Genomic DNA, 15,923 nt, shown 5'->3' with positions numbered 1-15,923 from the left:
GACTCACGAATGGGAGATTCACACCCAAGTACTTCAAAAGTACTTTCAAAAGTGGGAAACACCCGAAATAGACCTATTCGCAACAAGCGAAAACACAAAATGCCAAAACTTCGCATCCAGACACCCACATCCTTTATCCAAGGACAATGCTCTATGGATCAACTGGTCAGGGATATTTGCTTACGCTTTTCCCCCCTCTCCCTCTCCCACTCCTTCCCTTTCTGGTCAGCAAACTATTTCATAGCCCTAACATGGGCACGTCAACACTGGTACACAACACTCTTGGATCTGTCTGTAGTACTTCATTCCAAACAGACCAGATTTGTTACCACAGAACAAAGGTCAAATCAGGCACCCAAACCCCAATGGTCTCAATTTAGCGATTTGGCTCCTGAAGTCATACAATTTAGTTGCCTAAAACTTCCATCAGAATGTATGGGAGTGCTTAAACAAGCATGTAAACCTACTACCAGACAATGTTATGCTAACAAATGGAAATATTTATTTACTACTGTCAATCTAAAAATACTGATCCACTCACAGCATCTATACAAGATATTGTATGCTACCTACTTAATTTCCGAAAATCAAATGTAGCTTTCTCACCCATCAAAATCCACCTTACTGTAATATCTGAATATTTACAAAATATTCAACACACTTCTCCATTCAGAGTCCCTGTTCTTAAAGCTTTCATGGAAGGATTAAAATGCATTATTCCACCTAGGACACCACCTGTTCCTTCTTGGAATCGAAATATCGTACTTATCAGACTCATGGGCCCATCTTTTGAACCAATGCCGTCTTGTCAAATTCAGTTTTTAACATGGAAGGTTGCCTTCCTTGTAGCTATTACTTCATTAAGAAGAGTTTGTGAAATACAAGCCTTCACTATTGAGGAACCTTTTTTCCAAGTACACAAACATAAAGTCGTACTTCTACCAAAGGTAGTATCTTCTTTTTACATCAACCAAACCTTGGAATTGCCAGTCTTCTTTCCACAGCCAGACTCAGTTGCAGACAGAGCTCTTCATACTCTAGATCTCAAAAGAGTTCTTATGTAGATAGAACTAAAGACTTTAGGAAAACAAAACAACTTCTTGTTGCTTTTCAACAACCACATAAAGGTAATCCTATATCTAAACAAGGCTTAGCAAGATGGATTGTTGGATGCATACAGACATGCTACATCAAGGCAAAAAACACTCCTAGAGCACATTCTACAAGAAAGAAAAGTACATCAATGGCATTTTTAGGGAACATACCAATTGCTGATATATGCAAAGCTGCCACATGGTCTACTCCTCATACCTTTACTAAACACTATTGTGTTGAAGTTTTCTCACAGCAACAGGATTCTGTAGGCCAAGCTGTCTTAAGATCATTATTTCAAACAACTTCAACTCCTACAGGCTAGCCACCGCTATTTTTTGGGAGGACTAAGTGCTTTGTAGTCTATGCATAGCATGTGTATCTGCAGCTACACATGCCATCGAACGGAAAATGTCACTTACCCAGTGTACATCTGTTTGTGGCATGTTGTGCTGCAGATTCACATGCACCCTCCCTCTTTCCCGGAAGCCTGTAGTCGTTTAAGTTTATCATTTGTACATATGTAGATACATTTACCCTTGCATGGACATCTCTTTATATTCTTATACTCTTACAACTCCTTCCTTCACCCTTTTCGGGAAAACAATCTAACAATGGAGTCAATGCCCATGCGCACTCTAACTAAGAGAGGGAGTAGGGGGGGCATGGCCGGCAAGATGTCCGATCAGAGGCACTAATCGAGTGCTGCCGATCCTAGCTTGTAATCCTCCCTGATCCTGTGGCCCCTGGACCCCTGCGAACCAGGCAGCTGAGTCCTGGAGTCCGTGGGAGCGGAGGAGTGTACGGAGAGAGCGGCGGGGGAGAACATTTGAGGCGCCAGGGGCCAAAATCGAGCAGCAGAGGGGGGGCGCGCAAGCGGAATGTCTGACCCTAAGATGGCAGCCGCGATCACGGGTGCGATCTAAATGCGGCCGCAAGAGACACTGGGGCGGCGCGAATCCAAGGAAGAAGTTTCCTGCTGGGGAGCCACTCAGGGTGAGGGGTTGAGTGGACTTTGACTCTGTACCCCCTCCTTGCTTCCTCCCACCCCCCTGGAGAGTGGGTACAGTGTTGGGCCTCCCAGTTGGATTGGAGTCCTGCTGTGGTCATTGGGGCAGCAGTGGAGATCGGTGCTTGCCCCTGCGGGGTGTGCAGAGGCCCTGGACTCTTGGGGCTCACATAGCTGCACTGGGCACACAGTGGCAGCTGGAGACGTCGCTAGACTAGTTCTTGAGGAGTGACTCCTTTGCGTTGGAGATCTGCCAGAGTTCTTGGATTGCCCAGCTCTGGAGTGCGGAACTATCAAACTGTTCATCGGATACGTCGTCTCGGCATATGTAGAAGCAGCACAACTGTCGTACAGTTGTGCTGCTTCTACATATGCTGGCACCCCCACGGGGGTGGGGGGGTTAAGGGACTGAGAGGTGTTAGGCGGCAGGAATATGGAGTTTGACTGCCTGCCTTGCGTCTGGAGGGCTTGAGTCTGGCATTTGGTGTGTTCCTTTGTGACTGCCTCTCCAGCAGGTGGATACCATGGGCAAAGATAGAACTCAAAAGAGTACGCAGCAAACGCGGATGGACCAATACACAGCGCAAAGTTCAGGTGTGAGTCTACAAAAAGAACCCCCAGGCCCCTTGGAGAAAGGTGCAGAACCCACCGGTGTGCAAATCCTGGCTGCTATTGAGTCCTCGCAGCAGGCAATGCAAACTCAGATCGCGGCAATATCGGTGGATGTCAGTCTGCTTCATGCGGACCTAAGAGTAGTGGCGGAACGCTCGGTGGCCACTGAGAAGCAAGTGACGTGCCTGCAGTCTGAGATGGATATGCTGAAGGCCTCGGTGGCCATCCTTGAAGCTAAAACGCACAAGCTGGAGGCGAGGGTCAAGGATACGGAAGGTAGGGCAAGACGTGTAACCTCTGCATAGTGGACTCTCCTGAAGGTGTGGAGGGGGCGAATGTGCAGGCTTTCTTAGAAGACTGGATCTGAAAAAGTTGCCTGAGGCACCCTTATCGGCTGTATTTGTGGTGGAGCGTGCGCACAGAGCCTTCACAGCGCCAGGACTCCCCCCCCCACCCCCCCAAAAAAAAATTATAGCCAAGGTCCTTAACTACAGAGACCGAGATGTAATCTTGCAGGAGGTGTGTAAACATGGAGATCCTACCTTTAAAAATCAGACCATCCGTTTTTTCCCGGACTATACAAGGATAGTGCAGCTCCAGAGGCAATCCTTTGCGGGTGTTGAGCGCAAGCTTAAAGAACTGGGCTATACCTATATGCTGTTGTTCCCAGCTAAGTTGAAAGTTCTCCATGCATGTCACATGCACTTTTTTCCATCTCCTGAAGCAGCTTGGGACTGGTTGGAGCGGAACGGTGTGGCGGGAATGCCGGACTTCCTGGTTGGAGAGAGTGGCAGAAGGCCCCGAGGGACAGCAGAGGTGCATAATGCAGCCCGCAGGAGCACCCGCAGACGCCGTGCCGGGCAAGGAAGCAGAGTGATCATTCGGACGGCACCCTGAGTCTTGAACGCCGGGGACAGGAGCGAGAGGAAGCCAAACTGCTGGTTCAAACTGTCACGTCGGAGGCGTCCTCCCGCTTCGGGTCCCCCTGTGTTGCGGGCAGACTGTCTCCAGATTTGAGCCGTGAGGGCACCTGAATGCTTCATTGGCCCTCTGGTCGGGGCTGGAGCCACGTACTTTGTTTTGGGGGGATTCTTTGAGGTCTTCCCCCTGTTGTGCCCTCATTCTCTCTCTGACCACTCCCCTCTCTTTCTGATGCTGACTATGGATGGGCGGTAGTGGGGGTCCAGGTCAATCATTGTGCCGGGAGTTGCTGCGGAGTGGTGGAGCTGAGCTAACTCCCCCTATTGTTGTTGTTGGTTCTACTTGTGGGTACAGTGTGTGTGTGTGCAGGCCAGACGGTTGGTGTGAGCGGAGTGTCGGAGTGCTGTCTGGCCCTGAATCTAGCTATCGAGCGGGAGCAGCGATCACCTCCCACTTCAGGACTATAGAAGTGATAGCGGGGTACACAGTTGATTGGGCAGACACTAGTTGTGGGATGGGTTTACCCGGGGTGGGATGCGAAACTTATCTGTGGGTTCTTGTTTGAGTTGGAGTTCTGTATTTGACACTGTAAGTGCTGTGAGTGTCCTTCTGTTTAGGGACATCGACTTGCCTGGTTGCGCGAGCCGGGGGATTATATGGTGGGGGCCGTGGGTGGTTGGGGTGGGGGGGACGACCCGGAGGGGTGATGAGGTGTGTGGAACAGGTTAGGCTGTGGTGGGTACCTTGACACACACATAGTTACATGGAACGTTAGGGGGTTAAACTCCTATGTGAAGCGCTATAGAGTGCATACGTACCTTCGGCGGCTTGGCGTAAATATTGCTCTCCTTCAATACTCCCCCCTCAATAAATACTATTATGTACGAACAAAAGAAAATGTATGGAAAATGTCACTTACCCAGTGTACATCTGTTTGTGGCATGTAGTGCTGCAGGTTCACATGCTATGCATAGCTCTTCCGACATCTAGTGTTGGGCTCGGAGTGTTACAAGTTGTTTTTCTTCGAAGAAGTATTTTCGGAGTCCTGTACCTTCGGCGGCTTGGCGTAAATATTGCTCTTGTGCAGGTGACTCATTTGGTTGAGAATCAAGCGCAAAAAGTGCAGAAAAAGTGGAGGGGGCAGCTATATTCCGTTCAGGGACGTTACATATTTCTTCATGGCTTACTTGATGGCTGTGAGATCTGTCTGTTGAATATCTACACCCCTAACACAGATGATGCAGGATTCTATCGTCAGATACAACAGGAATTAATATCATTTACAGGGATACCCTTTCTGTGGGCAGGCAACTTTAATTGCGTCCTTGATGGAGAGCTAGATAGAGACCCACCCACCCACTCCCCCCCCCCCCCCAAAAGTTGTATACGAAAGCGCATATGACTGCCAAACTGCGAAACGTTATGAGGAATCTCCACTTTATGGATGTGTGGAGAGAAATGCACCCCTCGTCTAGAGTGTTTTGGTGTAACACATTTTCTTTTGTTCGTACATAGGAGTATTTATTTTACTCCTATGTCAGTGTGTGTATATATTGGGGACATCCTAGAGGTATTTGTATCATCTGTAGGTCATTTTCCTAGGGAAAAGACTGCTTCTATGCCAATAGTTGCTATTGGTGCCTTCGACTTTTTGATAGAGCATTGTTTATGCCTTCTCTACAGGAGATGGACCTTTATCTGCATTTTTTACAGGGCTGGTCTGGTTAAGACAGGTCTTGATATGGCATTGAGGTATTATTCAGTGGCATTACCTGCTGATCTGTGTTTCACAGGTATCGAAAACACAGTTCGGGTCTTGATGTAAGAAATAATACATTTATATTCGATATGCACCTGTCATTGGAAGAAATTTGTGACATGGTGCACAGTCAAGTCTGTTAACCCCCTTTCTGTCCCTCTTTCTGAGGTTTTGTTGTTTTTCCTTTATCTGGCCCAGTAGGGTTCTGCTATTAGCTGTCTCAAAGGTTATCTGTCTGCCATTTTTGTTTTTTTGCGGTTGCCTAATTAACCTTCTTTGTTTAAGTCTCCAATTGTAAATAAGTTCCATAAAGGCCTTACTCATTTGTTTCCTCCATCCCTATCCATTATGCCCCAATAGGATTTGAATTTTGTTTTGACATTCCTGATGTGCACTCCTTCCGAGCCTCTCCTCAATGGCCCTCTCAGGCTTCTCACTCTAAAGACAATCTTCTTTGTGGCCATTACATCTGCCCTCAGGGTGAGTGAGCGGCAGGCATTTTCATCAAAGCCGCCCTACCTTTTCACCTATCCTGACAAAGTGGTGCTTCGCTCTAGAGCTTCTTTTCTGCCAAAAGTGATTACGCCCTTCTATGTAGGCCAGTCCATCACCATCCCTACTTTTTACGCACCCCTGCATCCCTCTAAGGAAGATGAGACTCCTCTGCCTGGACCCAAAAAGAGCATTGGTGTTCTACCTTGAATGTACGAAGGAGTTCCGGTGGATGATCAACCCTTTGTTGGTTATGTGGGTGTTAAGAATGGGCAGGCACTGTAGAAGAGAACCATGTCCAGATGGGTCATTCTCTGCATTAAAATGTGCTACGCACTGGCTACGAAGCAACCCCCTGAGGGTTTGCGTGCTCATTCTACCAAAGCTAAAACTGCGACCACTGCTTTAGCACGCAGAGTTCAAGTCCTTGATATCTATCAGACAGCAGTGTGGGCATCTCTGCTCATGGCTACTGAACAAGACTGCCTGGACAGTCAGGTCTGTAGGGACAGGCACTTTGCCCATTCGATCATGCAGGACTTTCTTGTGTGATCTTAGTGAACAGACCAACCTCCAAGGATGGTATTGCTTGCTTATTTATTCTAAGATAACCAATCTGCAACTAGATGTCTCTATCAGATGGACAAGTTACTGACCTTCGGTAATGCTGTATGTAGTTTAGACAATTTATAGTTGCAGATACCTTGCCAACCCACCCATCCTTCCCACACAGCAAACTGATTTTGGGGGCTGGGGGAGTCTCTTTTTCAGGGCCCTAGTTTTGACACACTCATGTTTAGTGTTCTTCATAGCTCTGCGCTTCTGGCATTGAAAGTTGTGCAAATAAACTGATGTCAGTGCGCTGGGGTGGTGCCTATATAGAGCCTGCGATGTCATATCCGACATGGATGATGCTGACAACGGACACAGCTGATCGATGCCACCTAACGGCACGCAGGGATACTTCTAAAAAAAATCTTCTGGTCCAGCCTGGGGGGAAATTTTAAGGTAAGGAGTCTGAAAGTAGATATTGTTTCTACCAGATAAGGCAGTACTTAAGATAAGTAACTTGTCCATTACTCCTGTTACTTTCTGGAGACAAAGAAGTGTAAAGGACTTTGTCCTATTGTAGATCTCCGCCCCCTGAACTTCTTCCTCAAGAAGTGCAGGTTCAAGATGCTCACTCAGGCACAAGGTTGGTCTACCCTTGATCCAGGAAACTGAATGGTAGATTTGGAGCTGTAGGGCACTTATTTTGCTCATCCCCCGTCCTGCAGTCCCACAGACGCAACCTGCGGTTTCAAGTAGGGCACACTCGCTTTCAGTTCTCTGAGCTCCCATTCGGTCTTACCAGTGCCCCTTTGGGTATTAACAAAACTAATTTTGTTGGTCACTGTTTGTCTTTGCAGTTCGGGAATACCAGTCTTCCCATCCCTTGACGACTGGTTACTGAAAGCAGGCATGCTTCAAACAGTTGTGGACCATCTCCAGACTAGGAACAATCTGTTAATATTGCCTGAGTTCTCCGTGTGCTGATGCTGCCTTTCACTGGGCCCATCCTGAACAAGGTGCTTTTTAGCACATTTCTTCCAACTCAACAAGTTGAGGGCAACTTGGGCCATGATCAAGAGGTTCATCCTGAGTCTCAGTGAAAGTGTCTCTGAGGCCTCTATGACTCATGATAGGTGACCACGCCATGTGAAACATGGAGGCTCTGCGGTGGCTTCTGAAGCCCCAGTGGGCTCTGCAACTGTGGAAACTCTCAGCTTCCAATCAGGTGTAGGGGAGACTGAATAAGATTTTCAGCAGGTTTGCTGAACCGCATTCGGACCAGTGGTAGACCCCTCTCCCTACCCCACCCAGAACTAATGCTTGTGACAGATGCATTGCTGTTGGGTTGGAGAGGCCACCTGGGAGATTTGGAGATCAGAAGACTCATATCCTTCGGAAATCTGCCTCCACGTCAACCTGTTGGATTTGTGAGTGATTTGCTATGACCGGAAGGCTTATCTCCTGTAGGAAAATGGCTCCCTGTTGCAGTTACCCCCCACGCTTTGCCTGATATTGATGCTGACTTGACTGAGAAGTGTGCTGGGACCCTGCTAACCAGGCCCCAGCACCAGTGTTCTTTCCCTAAACTGTACCTTTGTTCCCACAATTGGCACAGCCCTGGCACACAGATAATTTCATTGTAAATGGTACCCTTGGTACCAAGGGCCCTCTGCTTTTATTAGCCCTCTGGTTTCTGTTATTTTTGGGCCTCACGCTCTTATGCATTTTGCATGTTGTTCAGTTACTCTCAGATGCTAGTTCCTTGCAGTTGACCCTGAGGGGGCATTCATTCTAGGCGCTTGGGCCAGGATGTTACATGATATTATGAGGCCTTCTTGGGTTTGTATTAACTTTTAAAGCAAAGGAAAACGGAGGACAAGATGCATACGGCCCACCTCTGTTGTTAAGGACCCCATATATGGGATATTTATCAGAGCTTTGAAGCTGCACGTCAAGAGCTAGTTTTACATTAGTATTTTAAATCTCTGGGCAATTCACTTGTCTGCAAAAGTCTTTTTTTTTTACTTGCAGACCTTCATGGTGGCCCGTCCCATGGACAACAATAATGCCTTAAGAATCCAGATAATCTGGTATATACAGTACATACTCAATTTAGACAGACCACATTTTTTCTTGTTTACTTCTTTCTGTTTCCAAAGCATGCCATCATTTCTCCAGTCTTGTTTCAAAAAGCATTTAATTTTAATTACCAATTTCTGTGCACTCTCTTACTTGATAGATAACTAAACTGAGACATATGGTTTATAGTAGGCATTGTGGATGGTGCTTTTGTCTATGTAGATTGGCAAGGAAGTAGAACAAGGTTAATGTTAGGAGGTGGTGCGGTAAAACTGTGTTTTGAAATCAAAAGTGGCTGAGGATACAAAGGAAATCCTGAAGAAATATTGCGAGGTCAGTCTTGTGTGTCAATTTTGCTGATACTTTTTGGCTCCTGGTATTCTTAATCCCCTCTCGTCGCCAATAACCCTCTGCCTGATGCTTATTATGGGTAATCCCTGTTTGTTGAATTTTGTTGATAACTGCCTGTGGATGATCATTACTAATCCTGCTAATTCCGTCTGCAGTCATTTTTGCTCTTTGTGGGGGCAGTGGTGTGACACTTATTGGGCAGTGCACTACAGAAACATCTGCTTTGTGGTCCTTTTGAAAATAACTTGTTAATGGATATTGTTTTCTTTTGATGGAACACTACCTCCCCACACAATCGGTACAAACCTTGCACTTGATAATTGTAAACTATCTTGAATACTTTTTCCAGGATCCCTCGTTTAGTGCTCAGCTGTACTCTAGCTGTGGTGTTTCCTCTCTAAATACCCTTATGTACACGGATACATGTCTTTTGGAATCCAAACTAGCAGGTTTTTACTTACTCCCTCGGTGACCTCTTATTTAATCTCAGTGTGGTAAGTATTTTAGGACAATGTACGGTATGTAGGAAATGTCTTGTTCGGTGGAAGATTGTGTGTGACTGTTCCTCACACCCTAAATACGGCTGAGTTACTGCAAATTTACTTTTATGGTGTACTTCTGAAAAGGTTACTATGGGAATGGTATCTTGATACAGTTGTGTTGAGGCACCATGCCGTTGAGCAATTAGCACAATGGACTGATGCCCATGGGCAGCTTGCATACAACTGTGCATTTGTGCGCATATTAATCAAATTCTGAGCATATGGTATGTATATTCTATTCGTGGCATATTTCAGAATTAGTAATAAGGTGTGATTTAAGCACCTGAGAAGCAAATTTGTTGGTATTAAATATTCTTTGAAAATCAACTCAGGCCTTCAGTTTTGCTTTTGAAGCTGTTTGCCGCAGCAGATAATGCTTTACATTTTGTAATGTCTAATTGCAAACAGTAGGACTTAATTTCTAATGAATACTTCTCACCTCAGATATTCTTCACCTTTTGAATATCCCCTAGATGACAGACTGGATCTGGCATGCACATAGGTGTTGTTGTGAGCTCTGTGCTGTTGTCGTTCTGCTCCAGAAGTAACCTGTGAAGCTGCACACAAGTGCCACCTAAGCGAGCTGACGCACAGTCTTTTTTTCTTCATCACCAGACACGGATCCAGAGCTTACCAGTCCTCTCTTCACAAGACTACTTTTTCAAAAAAGTTAAATGTACAATGTTACCAGTGTTTAAGGGATAATGTCAAATGACAGGGTTCAAAGGTGCCAAGGGTTGTTCGGGCTGCCCAAATATTAGGCGCATGGCCTCATAGAACTCTAAGTTGGGCAGGGGTAGCACCGGCTCCCTGAAAATCGGGGAGGCACGGAGCGGACCTAGACTGAGGCTTCGAGGACGGAGGCCTAAAGCGTCGATGCTCTTCCCACGTCGCGTCGTGCGAGCAATGGGGCAAAGCCAAAGAACGTGTCACCTTCTTCGCCTTTTTCTTTTTACCCAAATGTCCAGATGACTTGGGCAAAGATAAATGGTGGTGACTCCGTGACCGGTCTCCTGGCCTTCCTCTCGAACGGGACCAGAAACGACACTGAGTCAAGTGTCGGGCGGCCATGAGCTTCAGGTACGGCTCCCTCAATGTTTTCGGGTTCATGGCCCAACACTCTGAGAACGACTTTGGGTCATGTTCACGCTCCAAACACCAGAGGCACATGAGGTGTGGCTCCATCACTGACATCATGCAGTAACAGAAGTCGCAAGGCTTAAATCTGGTTTTACGGGACAACCCTTGACACAAGCCAAAACTCGTCAAAAACGAATTCAACAAAATGTCATTGTTAGTCAAAAAATGACTGGTGTAGCTCTTCTCCAGATCTGCGCGTAGGCTGGTGCGGAAAGAAAAGAACTGACGTCAGCGCGCCGGGTTGGCACCTATATACGACTGCGACGTCATCCCGGCGACCACAACACCAACTACCCCTGCGACTGACGCCACCTAACGGCATGCAGGGGTACTGTTCGAAGAAAAAATCTCCGGATCCAGTCTGACGCCTGGGGAAATTCTAAGGTAAGGACTCTGCAACTAGAATATGTCTCTACCAGATATATTGTTACTGAAGGTAAGTAACTTGTACAGCTCTGCAAGTCTAGTGGTGCAAGCATCCATGGGACGAGTCAAATCCTACCACACCACCGGATAGTGAGTCCCAGTGCCTTGAAACCTTTGCAAAATGCATGTTCGCTGCCACCAGACTGGCATTAAGGTCTGTCAATGTCAACACCAACTGCCTGTTGGACTGATATACTCATGCCCTTTGAAATGCTGCCCCCTAGGCACTTCCTGGTGTACTGTAGGGCTTCCACCCCACACTTAAGGAAATCATTGAGGATTACCACGATGCTGCAAAATTTACTATTCACTGGTGGCTAGATGATACAGATTGCCTTGATCGGGCAACTTGCACCTGTGTGACTCTCAGGAGATATGCCTGTATGAGATCTGCAGGCTTCTCTCTGGATTTCCAATCATCCCTAACGGCCTTCGATAGCTCTTGCCTTTTCGCGAAAATGGCAGACTCAGCCCTGGAGCACTTTAAGGACAGCAGGGCCACAGCACGTCCTTTAGGCCTCTATGGCCCTAAGCACAACTTTTGCCAGCAGTTTTACCCCCTCTGTGACTTTTGTAGGAGCTTTTAATATCTGTCACCCTCCCATGCAGCCAGCTCTGCTGATTCTAGAGCCCTTTTGTGGCCACGGCTGTGCTCCCCACCCCCAACGTGGACAGTAGGAGTGAACAGACCAGTCTCCAGCTTCTCCAGCTGCCACAGCTACAAAATCTCTTAGGTGTCCCCTTCCAGAAACACTGCCACCGTTTTGAAGGTTGGATCCAGCAGATGTTCTGCCAGTCTTATGCCCTCCCATTTATTGCCACCCCACTGCACCATTCACCTTTAGGGTGGTTGACGCAGGACTATCTATCCAACTCACAGCAGGAAGTGCAGGCTCGTCTGGTGGCCAAAGGAGACACAGAGAGGGTGCCAGCATTGGATTTGGGATCTGGCTGCTACTTCGGCTACTTTCTAGTGTCAAAGAACAGAGGCCTCAGGCCCATAATATAGCTCTTCCATCCCAATGCCTTCCTGCAGAAGGAAAATTTAAAATTGCTCACCCTAGTGCATGTCTTGTCTGACGGTGACCCTGGAGCCTAGATGTAGCTTTGGACCTGTAGTACGCTTATTTTCACATCCTTGTCTCGCTGGCCCGTAGAAGTTACTTGCAGTTCATTGTGGTTAAGGAGCATTTTCAGTTCATTTGCTCCATTTTGACCACACCAGAGTCCATCTGGTGTTCTTGAAATTGAAGGTGGTAGATGCAGTATATCTTCAGAGGTCGGGGGTTTTAATCTAGCCCTAACCCTTGTGACATGCTGAAGGTGGTCTCTTCCCAGGCAGTGTCACCCTTCTCCAGACTTTGGCAAACCTCTCAACATCTTTGGGGTTCACTATCAAGGTGCCAAAGTCACACCTGACTACTTTGCAGATGGTGCCCTTCATGCCTTCCTCCGTAGAGCAGAGTCCAGGACATTCAAGCTGTGATCCCAATGCCTCAGCATCTTTCTTGGATTTCATTGAGGAGGGCTCTGAGGCTGTTGGGACTATCTGACTTCCGGTATCCTGGTGGTAAAGCAAGTCAGAGCTCAGGACTTCTGTATGCCTTTGCACCTCTACCTCTTTTGCCCAGAGTTCCGAAGAAGATCATAAGTGACAAGGCCCAAGTCATTCTTGTGGCACCAGATTGGGTAAGGAGAGTATAGTCCCTGGAACTCCTGAGCATCAGCATCTGTCGTCCGAGCAGGCTGCCACGTTGGGAGGATCTTCTGTCACAGCAGCAAGCCAGGGTCCTGCACCTGGGCCTACGCAATATTCATCTCTATGCTTGGAGACCAATAGGTGGCAGTTGACTTCATTTAACCTTCCTCCCAAAGTACTTAATGTCATTCTAGTAGCCAGGCATCCCTCCACCAAATCAGTATATGCCTGCCATTGGGACAAAGTTGTAGCTTTGTGTGGTACTCAGCAGATTGACCCACTTCAAGTCAAACTATCTGAAATGTTGCCGAGTTCTATCTAGCCCAGCAACGGTTTGCTTTGGGCACAGTTAAGGTTATTTGTAAGCTCACTGCTTTTTTTGTGGTTGCCAGACCAGCCCTCTTCATTTAAATTATCTGTTGTGATGCCTTTTTTTCAGTATACAAAAAGTGATGGATGTAATACTAGAAATAATCTCAGCCACTGATAATCACTCAGGGCCCATCCCAGTCCTTTGTTTTTTTTGCACACAGTCACCTTAGCAAATCTGTCTTGATCCTTCTTCAATAGGAGCCGTTCAGCCTGAGCTCCCAGGCCAGGTCCTCTCTGAACCGTAATACAAGCAACCCAGGATACTTCAGTGTTTTGCCCTATTTGGGACACGACTGCCTAGACGTGGGTCCTACGCATACTGTCACATGTGGAATCAAGCTATACCTGGCTGATGAAGCCTCACTAGGGCAAAACCAGTCCTCAGTTGCTTGCGTTCTTTTTCAGGGTGGACCTGGTACTGCTTTAAAATGTCCAGATCCAGTCTGATGTCTGGGGAATTTTTTAGCAGGTGAGGAATCTGCAGTCAAAGTATCTACTAGAAAGAGCTTTACCGAAGGAAAGTCATTTATTATTCTTGAAGAACATGTGAATTTATTTCTCGGTGAATCATCCAAGGTAATAAGGCATCTATCATCAACCTACAAAGAGGTTTCTTGTCTATAGGGATACTTCCTCTCCAAACAGTAACTAGTTTGTTGAAGCTAAAATTGTTTTATTTATGGACATTTTTTTCAGCTACTGTCAGTGATGTATGCACTTAATGTACTTTATTTTTATTATAATTACACAGACCGCACCATTATATCAACGTGCCAGTGAAGTTCAAACCAAAAGCAAGTGGCAAGTTCGAAGGTGCAATAGTTGCACAAACAGAGAAATGTGGCAGTCTCCGGATTCAACTGATTGGTGAAGCTTTCAACACATGACTTTAAATCTTAAATTACCGCTGCCTTTTCCATAAGTTAAATTATTAAACTAATGCTAATTAATTTTCATGTCGCCTTTTAAACACTACAGTATTGTTAAGATGAACTTTGGTTGTTAAAATAATCAAGGAGCTTTTGCTTACACGATGTAGCTTGTTAAGAGGCTAAATTTGTATTTTGCAATGAATGTTGAATTAAAGTTCTCATGTTTCTGTATTTCAGTTTGCACTTTTGTTGTTTCAAGGAAACTGTTAAATTCCCATATTTTTCTTATATATATTTAAGAATGTATTTTTGTAACCATTGTTTTCAAAGAAAATTAGTTTTATAAATACATATTGTTACAAAAAAATAATGTTAAATAAATGCTGCTGTACAACACACACTTGCAGTCTACTAAATGTTTTGTTGCCTTTTGAGTAAATCTTTTTCTTTGCTTATTATCTTCGCATACATTGCTCTCTCTTCATCTCAGTTTTCATTAGAATGCATGCTTCTATCTGATTACATAAAGTCTACGGCTATTAAATATCCATATACATTTGAAAAATTAAAATAGTTTTCATGGTCTAGTTAAAACTAAAAGAAGAGGGGTGTGGGATTAGGGTTGGTTTAAGTCAGTGGCAAAACAAAGGACCCCGCTGTGCAGGTGTTCCAGAGGGCCCCCTCAGCGTAGCACCCTGGCCTGAGAACTCCTGGTTTAGACCAGAGGGGGGCCCCCCTTCAAGATTTGTTGCGTCACTGGTTTAGGTATGTGAAGGTGTGCCTAAAGAAGTATGTGTAGGTGGATTGAGAAGAAGCTGGAGGTAACCGCAGGTTGCGTTTTCATGTTAAAGGGTAGTGTTGGCAGGGGCAAGTGGGTGTCTGCAGCAATATTGGAAGAGGTAGGTGGGAATTAGGTGCAGGAGTGTAGGTAGATATTAAATTTTAGATATTAGTGTAGGGATATATATGAAGAAGTGTGTGTGTGTGTACACAAGATAGAGGTGTATAGGTGATATAGATTTGTAGAATTGTTGGTATAAATCATGGTTGATGGATGTATATTTAGGCCAGTCTTAGCTGAGTTGTGTGTAGCTAGATATATGTATATAAGTTGAAGAGTATGGGTAAAGGTTAGGTAGTTGTATGTGCATGTGTGTAGGTAGAAATTGCGGTGTATAAGAAGAGGTAGAGTTTTGAGTGCAGGTGCCTATAGAAGCTGATGAGATTGGAATTTAAATAGCATGTTAATAAAGGACATGCCATTATATTTCTAATGCTTGAAAGTCATGAAATGCATTCTTGTGTGAGCCTGGTATCGGGAGAGTCCCCTTGTGCTAAGATATTACACAGCCCTTGGAGTCTATATATATGCTAAAAGTGCAGCACATTCTTACTCTGTGGGTCAGGCCCTTAGGCCTTCCATGTTAGGGGAGGGGGTTGGGGGGGAGGACTGAGAGCCTGAAGATGGTTGTTTTTTAGAGCAGCTCCTTTGCCCAAGGTATTGATCTGACTAATATCCTGCGATTACGACACCATCCAGCTCTAGAAACTAAGAAATAACCTCCTGTCTCTTCCACTCTGTAGGGAAGTACCCTCTTTCTTGGCATTGTTATCCCCATTTCATGCCTGTCAGTGTGCTTGACTGTGTTTACTGGGATCCTGCTAACCAGGACCCCAGTGATTATGCTATCTCTCCCAAAAGTCTGTATTTCACTCACAATTGGCTTGGTGCCCCCTTATAAGTCCCCAGTATATGGTATCTAGGTACCCAGTGCATTGGGGTTCCAGGGGATCCCTATGAGCTGCAGCATAAATGTTGCCATCCATAGGGAGCCCATGCAAAGGCTTCTGCAGGACAGCCAAGCAGCCTGCGTGAAAAGGTGCAAGCACCCTTTGTGAGTGCGGGGACACCATTTTACGTGTGTACTGGACATAGGTCACTACCTATGTCCAGCTGCATAATGGTAACTCCGAACATAGGTATGTTGGGTATCAAACATGTTTG

General features: G+C 46.0%; 1 protein-coding gene across 2 annotated transcripts in view; it reads left to right on the top strand.

The window, feature by feature from the left end:
* CEP192 (centrosomal protein 192) overlaps positions 1 to 14,317 on the top strand; it is a 1,702,116-nt gene extending 1,687,799 nt beyond the window's left edge. For both annotated transcript variants that reach the window (XM_069219927.1, XM_069219928.1), the window contains one exon: positions 13,798 to 14,317. In XM_069219927.1, coding sequence (XP_069076028.1) covers positions 13,798 to 13,933 — 136 coding nt within the window. In that variant the 3' untranslated portion in view covers positions 13,934 to 14,317. The remainder of the gene's footprint in view (positions 1 to 13,797) is intronic.
* The last annotated feature ends 1,606 nt before the right edge of the window (positions 14,318 to 15,923 follow it).

The sequence above is a fragment of the Pleurodeles waltl genome, chromosome 2_2 (genome assembly GCF_031143425.1).
Source record: "Pleurodeles waltl isolate 20211129_DDA chromosome 2_2, aPleWal1.hap1.20221129, whole genome shotgun sequence".
Taxonomy (NCBI): Eukaryota; Metazoa; Chordata; class Amphibia; order Caudata; family Salamandridae; genus Pleurodeles; species Pleurodeles waltl.
The sequence above is the reverse complement of the archived record's forward strand: the minus strand, read 5'-3'. Positions and strand labels throughout refer to the sequence as shown.